This window comes from Vespa crabro, chromosome 2 (genome assembly GCF_910589235.1).
Source record: "Vespa crabro chromosome 2, iyVesCrab1.2, whole genome shotgun sequence".
Classification (NCBI taxonomy): Eukaryota; Metazoa; Arthropoda; class Insecta; order Hymenoptera; family Vespidae; genus Vespa; species Vespa crabro.
This window is the reverse complement of record NC_060956.1, coordinates 22,192,760-22,212,446: the sequence shown is the minus strand read 5'-3', so window position 1 is coordinate 22,212,446 and position 19,687 is coordinate 22,192,760. Positions and strand designations below refer to the sequence as shown.

The 19,687-nt window shown below is 42.8% G+C and overlaps 1 protein-coding gene across 1 annotated transcript; it reads left to right on the top strand.

Moving 5' to 3' along the window:
* Nucleotides 1-2,930: 2,930 nt before the first annotated feature.
* LOC124432867 (neurotrimin-like) lies at nt 2,931-19,581 on the top strand. Its single transcript, XM_046982139.1, has 5 exons — nt 2,931-3,883; nt 9,808-9,959; nt 11,803-12,013; nt 12,413-12,709; nt 12,786-19,581. The coding sequence occupies exons 1-5, from the start codon at nt 3,814-3,816 to the stop codon at nt 12,968-12,970; spliced, it is 915 nt and encodes a 304-aa protein (XP_046838095.1). The 5' UTR covers nt 2,931-3,813; the 3' UTR covers nt 12,971-19,581.
* Nucleotides 19,582-19,687: the final 106 nt, after the last annotated feature.

Genomic DNA, 19,687 nt, shown 5'->3' with positions numbered 1-19,687 from the left:
CCTACGTGGATCGATATACGGAGCATGAAAACACTGGGACAAGCTGAAAGTCCAGAATCGAAGGAGCGTACTTTGTAAAGTGTAATGAGGAAAATCGCGAAACAAATAAGTTGGAGAAGTTTGGTAACCTTGACCCCCTATTAAGTCGGCCAACGGTAGATGCGAAAACCTCCCGTAGAATTTCACCTCTTATACCGCGTACCATACCGATAATGCATCGTCAAATACTCACGTTCCTTCTTTACAAAGCGTTAACTATCTAAGAAAAATCAACGACTATCTACGAATCGAGCGAATCAATTTTGGAACTAATAGCTTAACGATCTCTTGACTGTATTCCTCTTTCTCCTTTCTCCTTTAATGGTAAAACGTTAGAGCGAGGGAGAAATAAGAGGAAAAAATTTACGAAACTTGTACGTACGTAATTCCGAGAAAGGTTTCAAGAGAGAAAGAGAGAGAAAGGCAAAGGGCTGCACGATAAATCTCCGACGGTGGAAGGAAAATGGCGTAAGTTGTATAAAGGAGCAAACCGTTTGATCACCGACGAGAAAAGTTATGCAATTTACCAAACGTTGGCACGAGACCATCGTCCCTCCTTTTTTGCCTCTAGCACGGACTCAATAATCCACCTCTTTCTTCCACACTCTAGCTTCGCATCTTTGGAAGATTTTCTTCTCGCTCGAAAATTCCTGATCTCGACGAATCAGCGATCGAAAATATCCCGGATACGTTGGGAAACGAGAACGTGGATATCTTTCTTGAAAATTGAAAGTGTTTCTCCTCTCATTATTCAATTTCCTCGATATAAAGTTTAACTTTCTATTTTATCGCATCTTTCAGACGTCACACCGCTATACTAGCTCGCTCGTCCTACCTTTACCCTTCGACGCGGCTAATTAATTTTGTATCGCGATTTAACGGAACTTTGGTAGAAGCGGAAACTGAAATTTTCCAATCTTCAACGAAGAGCCAAGCGCTCGACTTCGCGCAAAGAAGTTGGCTGATTTTATCGGGGGTTAAGTCTTCGCTGAGTTATTCGATGATATACCTATATTGAACTAACCCTTTTATCAAGTCAACAAGGAAGCGATCGAATAATCGATGAGTCGAGAAAAGAAAAAAAATTAGGCGGAAACATTTGATAAGATGCAACCCAATCGCGATCGAGTCGATTGAATTTTTATTATATTTTAACGAAGAGAACGAAGGGATTCGTTGAAAAGGAATCTGTGCGAGCATAAATATATACGAATGAGACGAGAAATATAGAACGTTCGAATAAGAATTAGCATCTCGGCGGAACTTTTCTCAAACGAAGTCGATTCTTCGAAGACGACAAACGTTGGAAAGGATGCAAATATCTAAGGAATTTGAGAGAAAAATGAGAGAAAAGAAAGTCGTTCGTCCGTTCATAAGTTCGCCTGAAAAGCGTAAAGTGGGTACTCCGTGACGAGGAATCGTCGAGCAAGATAAAGTTAACACTATAAGAACCCGTCAAATTGGACCCAAGAGATACGTCTCCGCAGAAGAGGATGCGCGAGGAAATGAGAATCGTAAGGAACATGAAAGTTTGAAAAAGCATCGAGGAAGAAGCATCTCCGTTCTCTTTATCGTCATTTTCCCTTTGAAAGAAAGTATTATATTCGTCGCATGGAAAATATTCGACTTTCCGTCGTACGAGACTCGAGTAAACTTTTAATTTCGGTAAAACGCTCGTCGCAAAAGGACTCTCGAACGAAGTACATGTAACGTATAAAGAGACGAGTATACAAAGAAGTGACGTATCCACGTTGGTGACAATTATCCGAACAATAGCAGAAGCAGAGGATTTTTATTTTCGCGCTTTTTCTCGGAAAGAGTAATCGTTACCGCCAGCGATCACGATGCCCGCGGACACCATGGGGAAAAGAAAAAACGAAAAAAAAGCAAAAAGGAATAAAAAAAGAAAATCTACTTTTGTAAAGTGATCGAGTAAATGCCGGGCTCGCGATGAAACGTGCATATTATTCTCGTATATGTACAAGTATGTACGTCAAATGCAATATGCACCGACGCCCGATATAATAACGCTTATAAATACATTTTATCTAGCGACCTTATACCAACTTTGTTTTATCTCGAAGCGCGTGATCGCATAATGCATCCTTTCGCTTCCTCCCGTTATTCATCTCGGTCGCCGATGCGTCAAACAATTATTCTAAAGATATTTATCGATTGAAATTAAATTCCAAAAGTTTTGAAAGAGCACCGACGACTTGTTAAAAGGTAATCTCATAAAGAAAGAGAAGGAGTGATTAACACGGGGCAAAGTTCAAACGCGTTGACACGTTAAAATTATTTACGAACCAAAATGGCTCAGGTAGACGCAAATATATCGCGACTAGGTATCCTCGTAATTAACCGCACACGGCATAATATTACGACCGGTGTCTCTGACGTCAGTGCGACCGGCTATTATACTTTTTCTGCTTTTAGCAATCTGGAAACACTCGAAAATCGTGCTCGTTACGAGGCCAAGTATTAAAGAAGCGACGTCGTTTGTACCAGCCGGCTATCTCGTTCGGAACCTCGTAGCTAACGCGAAAGGCCAAACTCGAATAAAGTGTTTCGAATAAAAGCAAAAAGATAATCGAAGTATAAGCTCGATAACATCAAATTGGTAGGTCTGCCTTTGAATAAACAAAGATAGAAGATAGATGGAGTCTAGAAGGGTAAGCGTTAAAGAGTGCAGGAGCATCGAAGAGAGTAGAGGAGAAAGAGAACAAGTCGGAGAAAAGAGGGATTGATTCGATGAGCCGAGGGTAGTAAGCGAAGGTGCGAGGAACGGCATGGAGAAGGACATAGGCCACATCGTGGAAGGAGTCGGAGAAGAAGAAGAGGACGAGGACGAGGAGGAGGAGGAGGAGGAAGAAGAAGAAGTAGATGAAGAAGATGGTGGGGATTGCTGGTGAGGCGGTAGACGCGCGGCGACCAAGAAGAGAAGCAGCAGAAGGAGGAAGAGAAGGAGGAGGAGGCTGAGTGATCGGCGGAGTAGAGAGAGAGAGGACGCCTGCGCGGAATCCCCGGGCGGGCGCGGGCAGTGCCACCGGAGGCCCGGCGGTTTCAGAGCTTCGCCCGGGACGACGAACCGCAGACGACCTGTACGCAAAACTCGGCCGTGCGTTATCCGGAGGCTACGCTGCCCTCCGTAAGTGTATAAACGAGGAAGAAAGAAAAAGAAATATAAAGGGCTCGAGAGATCTTTCGCACGACGAATAAGAATTTAGAAACAACAGAGACTTGGCTCGTTTTTTTTTTTCGTGTCGAATATTACCAACGGCAACGTATCGTTTACGCGACGTAACATAATATGTGATACAGTGTCGTCGCAAAGGTGCCAATTGGATAAGGTAGAAACTTTTTCATTAGAGTTGAGGAAACGAAAGAGGGAAAGAATATTACGAGAAGGTGTCGCTGTCGGTGGAGATTTGTAAAGGCTGTGGAAAGAGAAAGAGGAAGAAGAAAGACATGAACGACGTCTGGTAGCGACACCGACTGCGGAGAACGAACGCGGTGAGATGACGAAGGATTAGGAGAAACTGAGAGAAAGAGAGCGAGAAAGAGAGAGAGAAAAGCATTGAACGCGCGCGCGAGCAATACAGAGAGAGAGAGAGAGAGAGAGAGAGAGAAATAACAGGCTAGAGAGTGGCGTGGTGCACCAGGACGGTGTGGTGCGCGCTGTGAGATGTCAGTTGACCATCAGTCGAAGACATCCACGTTGTCGTCGTCGTCGTCGTCGCCGTCATCGTCGTCGTCGTCGTTGTCGTCGTCATCATGAGGAGATCCTCTTACGTCAACTATTACGTCCTGTGCCTCGTCTGTTGGATCCTTTTGGGTATTACCGGTAAGATTGAAAAAAAAAAAATGAAGGATCGAGAGGAGGATCGATGAAAATGGGTGGGGATGAGTCAAATTACGACTTTCCCTTATAAATCTCGTGAACGCAAAGAGGACAGAATTCGAAGATCTCTGGATTCGTATGGCCAAGATAGAAAAGAGGAAGAGAGAGAGAGAGAGAGAGAGGGAGAGGGAGAAGTTGGTGCTCGGGTGGTGGATCGATCGGATTTTCGGGTGTAGCTGTGTTGTTGTCTCCGTGCGCGTCGCGTGCATACGTTCTCGCGCGTTTTCGCACGCGTGTCCGTCTTTTATCGTTCATCACCACTACCATCACCATCTATCTCCGTCTCTTTTGTTCGTCTCACTTTCGTTTCGAGTACTTCTTCAGACAACGAGATTCGCATGAACACTCGAGATCGATGATCCTTTTAGGATCGAAAGAAAAAAAGAAGTCGAGAATATCGAAAAGACTAGGAGAGAAAAGTAGGGACAAGAGAACGCGAGGGAGGTTGGTTCCGGACCCGGTCCAGGATTGTATCTAGCGCCACCCTTGTTTGTCGCGCCGCGGCATTGTAAGTCGCCCTCCTCCTCTTTGCGCCCTCCCTTACACCCTCCATCTCTCTCTCTCTCTCTCTCTCTCTCTCTCTCTCTCTCTCTCTCTCTCTCTCTACCTATCTATCTATCTTCGTTCTCCGGTTTTCTTTTTCTCCTCATCCTTCTTATTATCCATATCTTTTTATCTTCGATCTCTTCTGCATTTCTCTCTTTTTCTCTCCTCCCCCGTGGGGTTACCGTGTCGACGAGATGATTCCATCGTCGGGGGCGGAGAGACTCTTTCTTTTCCTATCTCGTGACGTCGTTCACGAGCGCGTATATCGATTCCACGTTTTCGCTGCATCAACCCCGATGCAGTTGGATTTTCAAGCTATTTTTCGACCTCGCTACGACCTGTCTAGTTTCATCAAAATCGATTCGGATGTATTTTTCATCTCGCCCGTTGTCTCTTTTAAAAGACCCGTTTTATCTCGGTGGCGCGAACTTTCTCGACGTTCGTTCGACTCCCTTAATAATTTCCTTGACCCCGCTAATCGCTTGTTTACTAATAATGATAATAATAATTTAAAACAAAAATATTTATATACCTATTCATCCTTTCGTTCGTTGCATCGATCGCGATGCAGTCGAACTCGGGGAACTTTATTCCCTTACGTGTATTTCGATATTGCCGTACGTCGTCGCTATGACATTCTTGTCGTCTAAAGGTTACGCAAAGTTGCTTGCAATTTTATGCACGCTCGTCCCAACATCGAGAATTTTTCTAACGAGGCAAACGCGTACAATGCTTTCGCACCAATGAGATGACAATGCTCTCGTCTTTTTTTCCTCTTCCACCATTGTAAAGTATCGAACGACTTTTTATGTTGATCTTTCGACATCTTTCAACGTAACTATTATTCAGAATACTCGGCGGACGTATGCGTCAATGAAACTTATTTCTCAATCCTGATCTAATGCTTGAAGGATTGTCATTCTGTTACATAGAAAGAAAACGATTCGAGTATAAAAGAACGATTCATCGAGTTAACTCGGAAATATTCAATAGCGAGATTTTTTCTCTAGTTTAGAATTTCTTCTGGTATATAAAATATCGTCAAATTTCCATTTGGTTTATTCGTCGATAAATCGATAATAATTGGTAAGACGTTTATCGGATCCATCTTACGAGTTCATTGTAAATCTTGAACGAATTCTTTAAATTAAGTAATCGTTTTTGATCCTAGTCCTTGTCCATAATATCTGTGTAAAGAACACGAAACGGCGTTTGGCCATACGAATTTGCCTCGCGAGAATGATAATGTTGGATGTTAAGAAATCCGAATTTAGACCGATCGAATGATTCTCGATAAAGATCATTTTATAGAATCCTTAATATATTCGAATTACGTATTCAAAAGCAATTCTATCCACATTGAGAGGATTATTCTATCATCGAGTTAATGGAATAAAACGAGTTCGAGCAGCGGCACGATGCGCCGCAACAGCCGATTATGCTTCACGGTGATTAGCCGAGTGAGCTTTTCCTCCGAGCTTCGGTGCGCGCGCGCGTACGTCTCTCTCGTCTCTCTCTCTCTCTCTCTCTCTCTCTCTCTCACACATACTTCCTCTTTCTCCTCCTCTGCCATCCGTGTCCCTTTCTCCTTTCTGCTAGGCCTTCGATGCTGTCGTGGCAACGACGTGTGCCTGACTCTATGGAAAATCAGTTCGAAGAACGTGCCGACCAGAGACTACCGAGCAAACTCGCGTGTTCGTTAGCTTCTTATCGCCAATGCTAATTCCAAGAATACGAAATCCTTTTCGAGAATATGTTGGAACGGCGCAACGCACCACCGTCCTTTATTACGTTTTCGTCCGATGGAAAAATTCCATTTTTCATTTCAAACTCAGATCCCATCGCATTTCATTGCAATTGCTCGACTTAACGTAGAAAAGTTTAGTACGATGGTAACGTATCAACGTTTATTAGCTACAGCTAGTATAATCGCGTTAAATTGATAAATGACCCGTGACTTACCGCAACGCATTACTTCGTGACCAGGCACATCAGCACCAACTCTTCGTCGTGCATCCCCCTATCGTTCGCTCGATCGAGTTTTCTCTTATTTCGCGACTTTTTATCGACTCGAGAATGTGCCAACGAGGAAGAGAAAGAATTACGTTAATGACAAATAAAAGTATAGACATTTTTCTCCTTTAAATTCCTTTGTTCGATATGAAGGGGAAAAAAAAATAAATAAATAAGAAAAGAATTAAAAAAGATTGTTACACGCAAAGACCGCGAAGATTTTTGTTCGCTTACGCGGCAATGATTTGCAAGGTAGAGAAAAAGAAGGACTCGTCACGAAGGACCTATAATAAAAATCGAGAGTCAGCGATTTAAGGAGACTATCTCCTAAATCTAGATTCATGCAGCGGTTTGGATCTACGTGACGACGTCGTAAAGTTGCACGAGCAACGTGCGTACGTGTCATTCTAATAAAGTGAAAAGGAGGACGCAACCTCCCGGCGACCCTCGTCGCTTTTTACGTCGGCTCGACTCACCATCTCCAGGGAAATATACCTTACAACGAATCTTCCTTTCATTTCCAAGAAATTTACTTCCTTTTCTTTCTCTTACATAATCTCCCAGTCTTTTTTCGCGCTCGATTTCTCGCTCTTGGAACTTATCGAATAATACATTTTTTTACGAACCCTCCAAATTCTATGATACTTTTCATCCTCCTCTTCCTTCGACGTATTAACGTAACGATGACAAATCACGGATGGCTATGATTTCCCGAATGAAACGCTTCGATGAAAATCAAAAGAGATTATACCCAAGGCTTACCGTTTTCTTCCCGCTGGAAAATTAGTTTCGGATCGTCCTTTCTTCCCCGTCCCTCTCTTTCTCTCTCTCTCTCTCTCTCTCTCTCTCTCTCTCTCTCTTATTTTCTAGTGTCTCCCTTCGTCTGGAAAGGACGAGAAGCGATTTCTTTACCCTCGCTAGAGTGGCACACGTCTTCCTCCATGTCCCTTGCTCGGAGCATTTACGACAGTCTTGACGAGAGAAAGGGAGAGAAAGGGAGAGAGAGAGAGAGAGAGAGAGAGTCATGCCTCCGAGGGCTGAAATGAAAAATGTGTCTCAGAGAGCAACGTTGTGTATGTAGAACCGCTGTTTGTGTGTGGCCCCTTTTTCTTGCGGATAGGCAAATTATTTCGATGGGGTGGCAGTGAAAGAGAGAGAGAGAGAGAGAGAGAGAAAGGAAAGAGGAAAATAAAGAAAGAAAGAGAGAATCGCGAACAGGCGCGTGCGCGCCTCTGCGTAGATTTTACATCCCTTGGGATTCTTTGTACCGAATCGAGTATTCTGCAAAACGGCTGCCTTCTCCGCGTTCGATGCGCATATCCCTGGTATATTTTGACGCGGTATCCTTCGTTCCCTCTCGTACACGCTCGAAACTCTTCCTGCTCGATGACAGATACGCATTAAGAAATGCATTTACCGCGTTTCGATATTACGATTAACAATGAGCGTTTGAACATAATGATCACTCTGCGTTAGCTTATAATAAATATCTTATATCGGTTGATGCACATCCCTTCAACACGGTCTAAATGTCGAAGGGAAAAAAAAATCTGATAATCGATCGGCGACCTTCAGTAGCAATCGATGCGTTTAATCGTTCACCTTGAAAGAGATTTTTTCCATTGTCGAACATAGTCGAACGGACCGACGGTAGTCATCGGCCATCTTAACTTTTTTCGTCGTACCATAGACTCTTATCTCTTATCTCCCTTCTCTTATCTCCTTCCCATCGATCCGTTCTTGAAGCTTTCCACGAGAAATTACGCGTATTTGTGTCAAGCATGCACGTCGTCACATACGGACCATCTAGGATCGGCTCTTCCGAGCAAGCAGCCTCGTCCGCTCCGGAAGAATAATGACGCCCAATCATATCGGTAGACTTTCCTTCGCGTTGCCACCGATGCGCACACAAAGACCCAACTTTCGACTACTCGCTACGCTAACGAGACCCAGTTCCGAGTATCCCAGCAAACTGGATCGTTATCGTTCCCATTTTTTCCCCCTTCCCGTCCTCTTTTTATTCAGAAAACTTCGATAGGTCGATTGGATATTAAACGCTACGCGAAACTGAAAGTAGAATTCGTCGATATTTTTATTTTAATTTTAACCACGTTCCGTTATTATCGTAAAATGCAAAATTGGACCAAGAATATAACGTTATAGCAGGCGCAATAGTAGTACTCTATGGCGTTGAAAAGTATCTCCATAAGAGAGACTATCTGTAAACATGTCGTAGGATGTAGGTAGGATGTCGATGAAATAATCGTAAATCGATCGCGTCTAGGAAGGAATGTAGAATTATAGTAGAATGCACTTGCTTTAGTATTACCGCGACTGTAACGCAGGAAACGATATATTCAAGGTCGTTGGAACGAAGCCCGCGCGATCCCTCGAGGCGAAAGCTCCTGATACGCCTTTGAATTTCTCGGATCAAGATCCCCCGGATTAGTATCCATTTCCCTGAGGTAACTTGGCAGGGTCCTGATAGGATTTCTTTCGCGAAGCATTTTTGTACGAGCTAGACCAGTGAAAACGCGAGACTAGTCCTTTCTTTCGTTCTCTTTCGTTTTGTCGTCACTTATGCTTACGCGTACAAGAGCACAGAGAAACGCAAAAGAAAGGTAAAAGGTGCCCGGTAAAAGGTGCCAGGACGATGCGCTCGTACGAAAGTAATTGGAATGCTAGGGGAAAATGTTTTAGGCGTTGTACTGCACTTTTTATCCGAAGAAACGTACCCTCGGGCAGAGGACAAACCCTTTATATACTTTTTCTCTCTCGGAAAGGATAACAAAGGAAAGCGTAATTCTAGCTTTGTTCCTTTTAATCCCTTCCTAATGCAGAGATCGTAGCGCCGTTCCAGTTAATGGCAATGGTGATGGTGGTGCCGACGTGGAGCACAGACACTTTCGTGTATATTTTAACCGCGGAATATAACCCCCGTCTACCTGCTCTACCCTCGTTGCGCCTCATGTAATTATACTCGAAGCTCGGGCGCTTTGTTCCAACGACGGAATCATCAAGAGCCCTTTGCGTTCGCGTTATTATACCGTGGTCACGTTACGTTTCCATATCTCCTTTGAGCTTTTTTTCGGCTGGCTGCTGCGTTAACAGCTCGCAGTCTCTTGTCAAGGAGAAGTCGATTCCAAATGAATCCGTACAAGGGTCTCTACCTAGAGGGGAAGACGTAAACGAGATTCTCGGCGTGTCTTCCTATCTATATCTATGTACATACACATACGTATCTACGTCTCGGTTCTAAAATCGAGTCGAACGTTTACTAACGAGAAAATCGATATCCGATGTTTCAGGTGTGAGCACCAGATCGCATTCCTTGGTGAAGAGGTTCGACGGGATTTACACGGGTCCGTATTTCGACTCGAACTCACCTACGAACATAACGGCGCAGCTAGGCTCTCATGCGTATCTACCGTGCAAAGTACGACAGCTCGGTAACAAATCGGTAGGTCGACGTTGAGTATTCCATTTCTTTTTTTTTGTTTTCATTTCTTCTCTTTAACCTTGACAACTTCCCTCTGAGTCTGACGTTAATTTGCGTCGTCTCGAAATGGCTTCGTGTGCTCGTCGAAAGAACATATATACCGGTTATCGATCCATTTTCGACGTTCCGACGATTACCGATCTTTTTTCTTATACTCGAGCGTCGAGCACACGGAAAAGCTTTTCTCAAGGCTCATTATATCTCGGGAACTCCCTAAAAATTTGCACTTGTTTAAGTGCACGCGTTTTCAGGACATATCTCTCCGTTTCTTTTTCTTCTTTTTAAACGCCGATCGACACAGACGTTTTAATTCCAAACATTTTTTCTCCTCTTTCTTTTTCTTTCTTTCCTTTCCGAGGTATGATGCGGATCATACCTCCGAGGTATGATCCGCAATGTGGCATAGCCACAAAGCGGCACGATTATTTTTCTCTTATCGACGTCGATCCTTATCGCGCGTGAACGCACGACACGCAAGACGATGGCTCGAAAAGCTTCGACCTTGCTTTGATTTTTCACGATGCGCAGGATAAAAATACTCTCTTCGGTTCACGCGCGTTGGCCGACTTAAAGGCCGCAAATAGTTCACAGTGGTAGAGAGGTGGCGCGTAACCGAGTAATACGTTTATATATTGTACGAATATAACGATTATATAACGTATCTCGGAAAGTATGTGTCAGGTATAGTAAATGGTTCGTAATTCGTATAGTACTTGGAAAGATAAAGAAGTAACGAGAGTAGGACTCGCGGAACAAATCTTCGATCGGATAAAGAAATGATAATACGTATAATGTCTTCGTAGGAAATTGATTCTGTATCTTCGCTCAAGAGGCCGAATTCGAGACGTTGATACGATTATTTTTGAAGATCTCGTCGTTCGAACGAGACGAAACGAGAACGAGAGGAGAGACGATAAAAGTTACTCGTGCCGAGAATGGAACGTCCCTCCCGTATCTCTCGTTAAAGAACTTTTAGACTCGCGAGCTTTGGTGTGTATTTAGAAAGAGAAAAGGAAAGAACGAGAGTTCTGCCAACGACGACAAAGCGTACGACGACACGCGACTCTCGTATAATCGTCTTGGAAAACGCGCGTTACTTTAAGGAATTTAAGGACCTTGCTCCGTGATACTACCGGATGCTTATCGTTCGAGAAATTAAATGTTCCTTCCCTTTGTGCCTTCCACGTAGATACGTATTTAAGTATGTATGTATGTACGACAGGTCCGAGTTATCGCGGCACGTAGACTCGCTTAAATATCCGGTCGATGGACGATACATTAAGATATGAAAAGGGTCGGAGAGAGGGTTGAGAGAGAAAGATCGATCGCGGCTACCTAACGACGAGGTTTCCTTCTTACCCTAGCTTATATTTATATTCTACCTTCTTCCTCGTTCCTTTTTCTTTTTTTTCTTTTTTTCTTTTTTCTTCGTACTGCCTCTTCAGAATAAATATATGAGCCAGGAGGTTACCGGGATGATTTGTGATCGTGACTGGCGAAGCGGAAATTTCCTTCGTTTCGACGAATTTTCTTTTTACTACTCGGACAGAGTATTTCCTGACAAGAGTAGAAAACGAAGGGAGTGATATAATATGACGATACGATGTGTATACGAGCTTGTCTTATTTTTAATCGAGTCAGGAATTTATCCATGACATTAAAATGCACGCTTCCTTTTTAACGTAGATCGATTGTTTCGTTTCTTCATTTGCTTTTTTTTTTTCTTACATGTATATAGGTAGGTATTTATAAAAATAAGGAGTAATATTACCTTTCGAGTAATTAATTCGAATAAATTGATAAGGTCTCGTGGATCAGGAGAAGAGACTCGCACATACTATCCGTGGATAGGACCATGTTCATCCCCGACGAGAGGTTCCAGGCGATCTTCGCGGACGCGTCCGACACTTGGACGTTGCAGGTGAAATACGTCCAGGCACGGGACGAGGGCGAATACGAGTGCCAAATCTCGACGGATCCGAAGAAGAGCCACATTATCAAGCTCAACATCGTCGGTGAGCCTTGCCAAGTGGAACTCTCGAGCCTTTTACCTCTCTCGTGTTTTATTCCTTTCGAACGAATTTTTTCTTCTTCTCTTTTTCCTTTCTTTCTTTCTTTTTTTTCTTTTTTTTTTTACGAGCGGACTTACGAGCGATTAAGCGAACGAAAGTAAAGCGTTCGTTTAGCGCGACGGTACACTTTCGCTTTTCCTCACTTCCGTTCGATGAAAAAGTTTGCCGCGTTCGATCGTTAAGACGAACGCTAAACTTTTTTAACGCTCAAGGGATACCTCGACGATAATGATCGTAAAGGAAAATGAAAAAGGAAGAAAGGAAAGAAATGCTTAATAAATGATTTAACGGCAGGAGAGGATGGATAATGGAAATACGTTCGGTACCTTTTTGATATTTTAGTGCCAAAAATCGAGATCCTGGGAGACCGGGACATGTACGTGAAAACTGGAAGCACGGTCGCAATACGTTGCATGATAAAGCAATCTCTCGAGGGGCCGTTCTACGTCTTCTGGTATCACGAGGGCGATCGCGTTCTCAATTATCAGCAGGGTAAGATCGACATACAGACTAAAAGGATCGATCACGATACGGTTAGCAGCCTCGTGATTCGCAACGCCAGGCGAGAGGATTCCGGTAATTATACCTGCAGTCCGAGTAATTTGGACAGTGCCAGCGTGCAACTTCATGTTTTGAACGGTGAGTCGGCATTCGTTACTTCCTTTTTCTTTCTCTTATTTAGAAAGATTTACCAAATGAAAGCGTTTATTTTCAGGAGAACATCCGGCGGCGATCCAAAGGGGAATTAGCTCGGCTCCTTGCGGTTGTCATACGTTTTGGTGGTTCGTAGGAGTGGTCACGCTCTACTCGAGTCACGGAAGTCGAAACTACATCCTCGTCCTCCTGGCCGTCATGGTCCTTTACTCGAAAAATCCATCTTACTTCATGCCGGAACGATAATCAGGATCATCGGGAAGGACCAAGCACGAACGAGCGAGCGAGCTAGCGAGCGTGCGCGCGAGAATCGATTATCTTCGGCCATGAAACGCTTTGTCTCTTAACCTCACGTCGAAGGGATTTCTCGGGAAGGAGAGAGAGAGAGAGAGAGAGAGAGAGAGAGAGAGAGAGAGAGAGAGAGAGAGAGAGAGAGAGAGAGAGAGAGAGAGAGAGAGAGAGATAGGAATAAAGATTTCCATCGATCGTTCAATATCGAAAAGAAGCTTGAAAAGCGTTAAAGTTAGGATCTGACGAGAATTCGAGGAGAAGAGCAGGCTCGAGAGAATCGAAAACTTTTGTACGGACACGCGAAAGATGAAAAGAAACGAAGACGAGAATCGACGAGTTCGAAGAAGAACGATCATCGTTTCTATCGTTTCGTCGCTGAAGACTGACCGCTCACTTTTTCTTTTCTTTTTTTTTTTTTTTTTTTTTGCAAGCGAGCCGAAATGATAATCGGAGAGTGAGAGATATTAATTGTTGATCGTTCGTTGGAGTGGCGATTCATTCGGAGAATAATGGTCTAAAAAAAAAAAAAGAAACAGGGAAAAACATAGAAAAAGGAAAGGGGTAGAAAAGAGCAAACAATCTTGGTACCAAGATATTGCATATTTATAGAGTAACCCTTTCAAGTTACAGTCTTGTCAATCTATCAGCAATATCAAGGTCCAAAATTCTTTCCGCGGGATGAAATTCTAAAATTATTAGAGATGCATTTCGTCTATCGAGACAGTATGATCCGGCCGTTAGTATCTTAGGTATTAAATAACTCGTGACGATTTTTCGTTGGATTCGCACGAGTTTCTTGAGCAGGCCGTGACTTCTCACGGGCCGGCTACCTTGTATACGAGGACGTATTACGCGAGGATCGTGGCCAATTTCATTATTTCAATAAACTACGGACGGACTATAAGCCTACGTTCTATTTTTAAAAAGAAAATGAACGAAGAAAGAAGCCAAATTCAGCAACGAAAAATTATATATCCGCGAAGCGTACCGATGGCACAACGATCATTATTATTTCCTTTGCTTTAGACGCTATATTTATCACGATCTTCCCGTTTTCGTGCTCTTGTCTTTGTCGAGAAAGTTCAAAGAAATATAAAAAAAAAAAAGAAAAAGAAAAAAGAAAAAAAGAAGCAGTATAAAGATCTCGATAACGAGATGCCCCCCTCCCCCCAACACCGATAATCGATGATCGCGCGTCACTAGAACGATCGTGGAGGTCCTGTCGAGGTCATCGAAGGGTTTCGTAGTTTCTGTTAATTACCGACCAGATGAAGTCACGAGTCGGCGGTAGTTAACGATGGAAGGATAACGTGAAATAATGCGAAAGAGTGCAAGAGAGAGAGAGAGAGAGAGAGAGAGAGAGAGAGAGAAACAAACAGAGAATGATGTAAGACAAAAGAAACTTCGTCCACGGCACTCGAAAGAATTGAAACTTGTTCGATGAAACTTGTAAAGACAATGTGATTAATTATATTTCCATAGCGATCGATTAGCAAAGCGTGTCTATACTCGACGTCCATACCGTTTTCATTCCAGGATCGTAGCGAGAGAACGTAGCGACTACAAACCTTTTTACTTGCTTTTCTTTTTTGTTTTCTTTAGCAATCGGGCCGAGAAAATCCTCCCTCCGTCTTCGATGATGGATTAGACGTAACGCCAAAAACGTCGAACGAGTCGAACCATCCTACGGCAAGATCTTTTTTATCCGAGAGCGAAATCGATTTATCGATACGAAAACGACGAGCACCTCTAATTAACCAAAAAAGAAAAACGTTCATATCAAATGTCGATGTCGACCCTTCATATCAGATCTTTTTCCGAGATCGTTTTCGTGATCTTCGCTCGAAGCTAATCAAAGTCGACGAGATCGAAAAGTTCGTGGCGTTTAATTAAAGTCATCATATAATTAATCTTTTTCATTGGAAAAAAAATTCCTTGAAAAGAAACGCGTTTTAATTTCTTTCTCTGTTCTCGGACGAAGATTTATCGTAAAGACTTAGCGTGCAGGACGGAGGAAGATGGAGAAAAAAAAAATAGAAAATGAAATGATTCTCTCGTATCGATCCACGAGAATGTGATGGTCTGTAAAAAAGCGCATTGAGTATAAACACGAAACATCGAAATGTGTCATGTAACCGTGCGTGCGTGCGTGCGATTTTAGTAGTATAAAGGTTGTCAAATCTCTTGCTTTTTTCTTTTCTTTTCTTTTCTCTTTTTTTTTTTCTTTTTTTCTCATTTGACTATTATCATTTAACAATCGATTCATTGATGGAATGAGAAAAGAAAGAAACGGTTTTCATCTTGTATCTCGCGATCCGCACGGACGGCTACTACAATGACAAGGACGGATATACAGCTTTTTGAGAAGAGGACTCTTTTTCTGTCGATTGAGCCCTTTCGTGAGTTTCCCTTAATTCTCGCGAGTATTAGAAAGAGTACTGTTTTTTATAATATTATATATATATATATATAAATGAATATATATATCTATATATATATAGGTATCTATATATATACAAACGGAGCAGATAAATATATATATATATATATGTATATGTATATGTATATGTGTACGCGCGCAAATACGTTGCACAATGGTGTTGAGTATTGAACAAGTTTCAGCTCGTCGAGTAAAGGAGAGACGTACATCCAACGGAAAGTTACGATCCCTTCGACGAAGAGAGGGCATCGTCGCGAAAGTGTCACGAGAAGATCGTAGGATGTCGGCTGATGTATTTAGTAGCGTGTAACGAAGGAAACGGCGATTGAAGAAAAATATTCAGTAAGAGAAAGAGAGAGAGAGAGAGAGAGAAACGAACGATACGTATAGAATATCTACGATTCATGTGATTGTAAATACATAGTACATAAATAACGTAACGTTAACTAACGATATGCCGTACGTGTTACACTAAAGAAACAAAAAAAAAGATAAATAACGTTACTGTGTAATTTTTTGGATCGTAAATGCATTGGAATGGGTCTGGCCGCCTGTGCTAACCGGTTTGATGTAATCGTGTAAAAGAAAGGGAACGATAAAATTACGAGATGTAAAGAAAGAAATAGAGAGAGAGAGAGAGAGAGAGAGAGAGAGAGAGAGATTTCCCGTCGGAACAATAGCAATTTCAATCTTTCATAAAATCGCGTAACAATAGTAAAAATCATAAGAATTTTGATTACGCGCGGTAGTCCATTCTTGTGAATTTTGTTTTCTTCCACGAGTCGTGTTCCGTGCAGTTGATCTCTCGACGATACGAATTTCTCGCGATAAAGAGATAGTGAAGGTGGCACACATTTGCGCGCATGTTTCTTCGTGTGCGCGATTGCGTCAGAGAGGCAGAGAGAGAGAGAGAGAGGGAAGAAGGGAGGGTGAAGAAAGGACGAGAACGGTAGGACGCGTTTATCCTCAATCGGATAAAAAGGGTCCGAGGATAGCACGGGCCGGCCACACGCGACTAGATGTAACACTAATTAACGCCTAGCGTAAGACTTAAACGGATATAAATGAAGATATATTGTCTGATATAATAAGATGAGAGCGTGCGCGAGTGCCTCTGCGAGCGAGTGCGTGTACTTGCGTGCTTGAATGGGTGAATGTCTTGCGTACAAGAGGAATAAAAAAATGGGTAAACGTGTCGCGAATAAGCGTGCGTTCGTTGAATGTGCAAACGAGCGGTTGAAAGATAGATAAGGAGAGAAAGATAGAGAGAAAGAGAGAGAGAGAGAGAGAGAGAGAGAGAGAGAGAGAGAGAGAGAGATAGCGAGAGGTTCGTTGGACTGACGCGACAAGGCGTTGGTCGAATGACGCACTTTCGAATAAAAAGGGGCGACTGGGGACAACTTCTTGTATCTTCTTTTCCTTCTTCCCGCGCCTCGCGAGGCCACTCTTCGTAGACTTTGGAGATAAAAGAAATAGAGAGGAGGAGGAGGTGGTAGCAGCAACAGCACCTCGAGGCCACAATTAAAACACGCGCAGCTCCGTTTCGCGTTTTTCGCGCGGCCTCCCCTCGCCGGGTGGAAGAAGGAAACTCGTGACGTGCTCGTCCTCGTCGCTCCTTTGTTAACGACGAAGAAGAAATGAAAGCAGTATATGTGTGTGTAAGAGAGCAAGCGAGCGAACGAGAGAGAGAGAAACATGAGATAACGCGAAATGAGATGGTAACGGCGAAGAGGAGAAATAAATAAACACACATGTACGCATACACGATACACAGAGATACACGTAAACATACATACAAACAACACATGTCGTCTAGGGTACATAAACTATAACGTCGTAGGCAGCATTGAATTTTTGTACCAACGTCTATTGTAGCTCTTAAGTGTCGCGAATTCTTACGTTCTCGTACGACGACGGTGAAGCCACCGTCGTTCGTTGGTTTTTTCGTTTTCTCGATGAAGCCAAAGCGGGCAGCGGACTCGAAAGAGGCAAAATATGCGCTTTTTTCGTCGATCGAAATTAATCGACTAACTTTTATAAACATCTTCTTATCGGCGTTCCAAAAGTCAATTTATTTTCGAACGATCCATAGACCTGTTTCGAGAAGGATCGATCGATCGAAAAACGTTGAAAGCCCTCGATCCGCTCCCCTTGGTCCAATCGACCAAGATCCACGTCGATTCCCGAGAGTCGCGGTACGAATTTCGAGAGAAAGAAAGACAGAGAGAGAGAGAGAGAGAGAGAGAGAGAGAGAGTTAGGAGTAAGAGAGCAATTTAATTCGAGCGACGCTTGACCGTCCTAAAAGTTCGTCTATGTGCTCTTACGCGTCTATAGTCGTGTTAAAACTTTTGTGATAGCGTTAACGAGTCGAATCAGCGCGTAAGATTCGATCGTGATGGTTGAACGAATGAGAAGAAAATTGATCGGTAGCCCGGAACGATCAAAAAAAAAATAAAAAATAAAAAGAAAAAAAGAAAAGAAGGAAGAGGGAAGGAGGAGAGAATAGCGAAAGCGGCACTCGGAGGAGAAAGAATTTCGAAATTGGGTTGCCGAGAAAAGATTTTAGCGTTGAACATAGGATAGGAACGAATCTCCGCTTTGGCGCGAGACAAACTTTTTGTCCACGTCAGAAGATTCGAAGTCCACGAGCGATTTTGACAACTTTTTTCTCTTCGATCTCTACACGATTTATATTTCGTGAGAGTGAGAAATATTTCGCCGTATAAACTTCGACGTTGATTCGACCGTAGGGAATACGTTTTATGATCCAATTTGGGATCGTTTGCCGGTAATAGTGCTCTTTCCTTTGCGCGTGTAACCCGATCGCTGAAAGTACGTTTGGCTGCCAAGGATCGGACGGAAGATGAGACTCGTAGTAGACTTTCGTTATCGATCGAAACCCTCGGGACGACAAAACGATTTTTCTTGCGTTTCCTCGAGATGAAACGCAAGAAGAATCAAAAAAGATCGAAGCTCCTGAAAACAATTGGGTCTCGAGGAATGGAAAAGAAAGAAACTCGAAAGTGCGATACCCCCCGTCAGGAACTTCGATCTGAAATTGTTTATCGAACGAGCGATTGATTATTTCTCAAGAGTCCTCCGATATAACGATCGTCACGTTAACAATACGCGGCAAACACACGTAGCGAAGGGTCTAATTAATCGTTAATACGTCATATCTGCCAATTCGAACGTTCGACGAAATATACGATGCGGAGAAATCAAGAGGGAATATAAAAGAGATAAGGTCACTTTGTCGAGCGAGCGAATAAGCGGAAGTCGTCGAATAAAAATAAAGAAAAAAGAGAAAAAAAGAGAGAGAGAGAGAGAGAGAGAGGGAGAGAGTGGGGGGGAAACAAGAGAGGTACGAAGAGGAAAACATTGAGAAAAAAAATTATTCCTCGAAGAAAGCCTCGTCTCGTGGATTCTAATTCGTACACCTTACGCGCTTTATGGTTTAACGAGAATAAACTTTAAAGGATCTACGAGATGATGCCGAGGACTGCGAAAAAGAGGACGAAAGAAGAATGAGCGTGAGAGAGAGCGGCGTGAAAGTCGGGAGTGCCTGGCGGAATGGCTGAGCAAGAAAAATAATAAAGGGAAAAAAAAGAAAAAAAAAAAAAAAAGAAATCAATGTTAAAACCGATCATTATCGATTCGCAAGTTTAAAAGAAAAAAAAAGAAAAAAAAAAAAGAAAAAAAAAGAAGAAAAAAAAAAGAAAACAGATCTTCGTTATCCGCCATTTTCACACGTATATAAGTTCTGAATCTCGTTTTGTACAGGTGTGGGCGATACGCTCCTAGGGCATCGCATCCTTTAATCATCTTTCAGTTTTATTTTGTACTTCGAAACCCAGACGAATTCATTTCTCTTTTTACTTTGATCTGTATAACGATGAAATTATCTGGGTATCAAGGAAGGACAGTTCGAAACGGTGCCCTTGGAGCAAGCTCCACGTCGAGGTACGCTATACATACAAATTTGAACCTTTCCGTTTTCGATCTATCGTGGCAAAGGGAGAAGAAAGAACTGCCCCGTTCTATGTGTGTAAGAACCATAAAGCTTAATGAAGAACATTATACTATGAACTTACGGGATACTAAATAAAAGTAAGCCAAACCGTTGAGGGACTTTTTACTTATTTATGTTTTTTTCTCACGTTTCCCCAAGAGTATTTAGAACTTACATAGCTCTGGAGGGGGGGGGGGGAGTTTGTTTTCGACTCAGCGT

What these genes read in the sequence shown, in the direction of transcription:
- LOC124432867 (XM_046982139.1), top strand. Translation starts at nt 3,814, where the DNA reads ATGAGGAGATCCTCTTACGTCAACTATTACGTCCTGTGCCTCGTCTGT. An exon ending in GACAGCTCGGTAACAAATCG is followed by an intron (nt 9,960 to 11,802) that starts GTAGGTCGACGT and finishes TAAATTGATAAG; the next exon opens with GTCTCGTGGATCAGGAGAAG. An exon ending in TATCAAGCTCAACATCGTCG is followed by an intron (nt 12,014 to 12,412) that starts GTGAGCCTTGCC and finishes TTGATATTTTAG; the next exon opens with TGCCAAAAATCGAGATCCTG.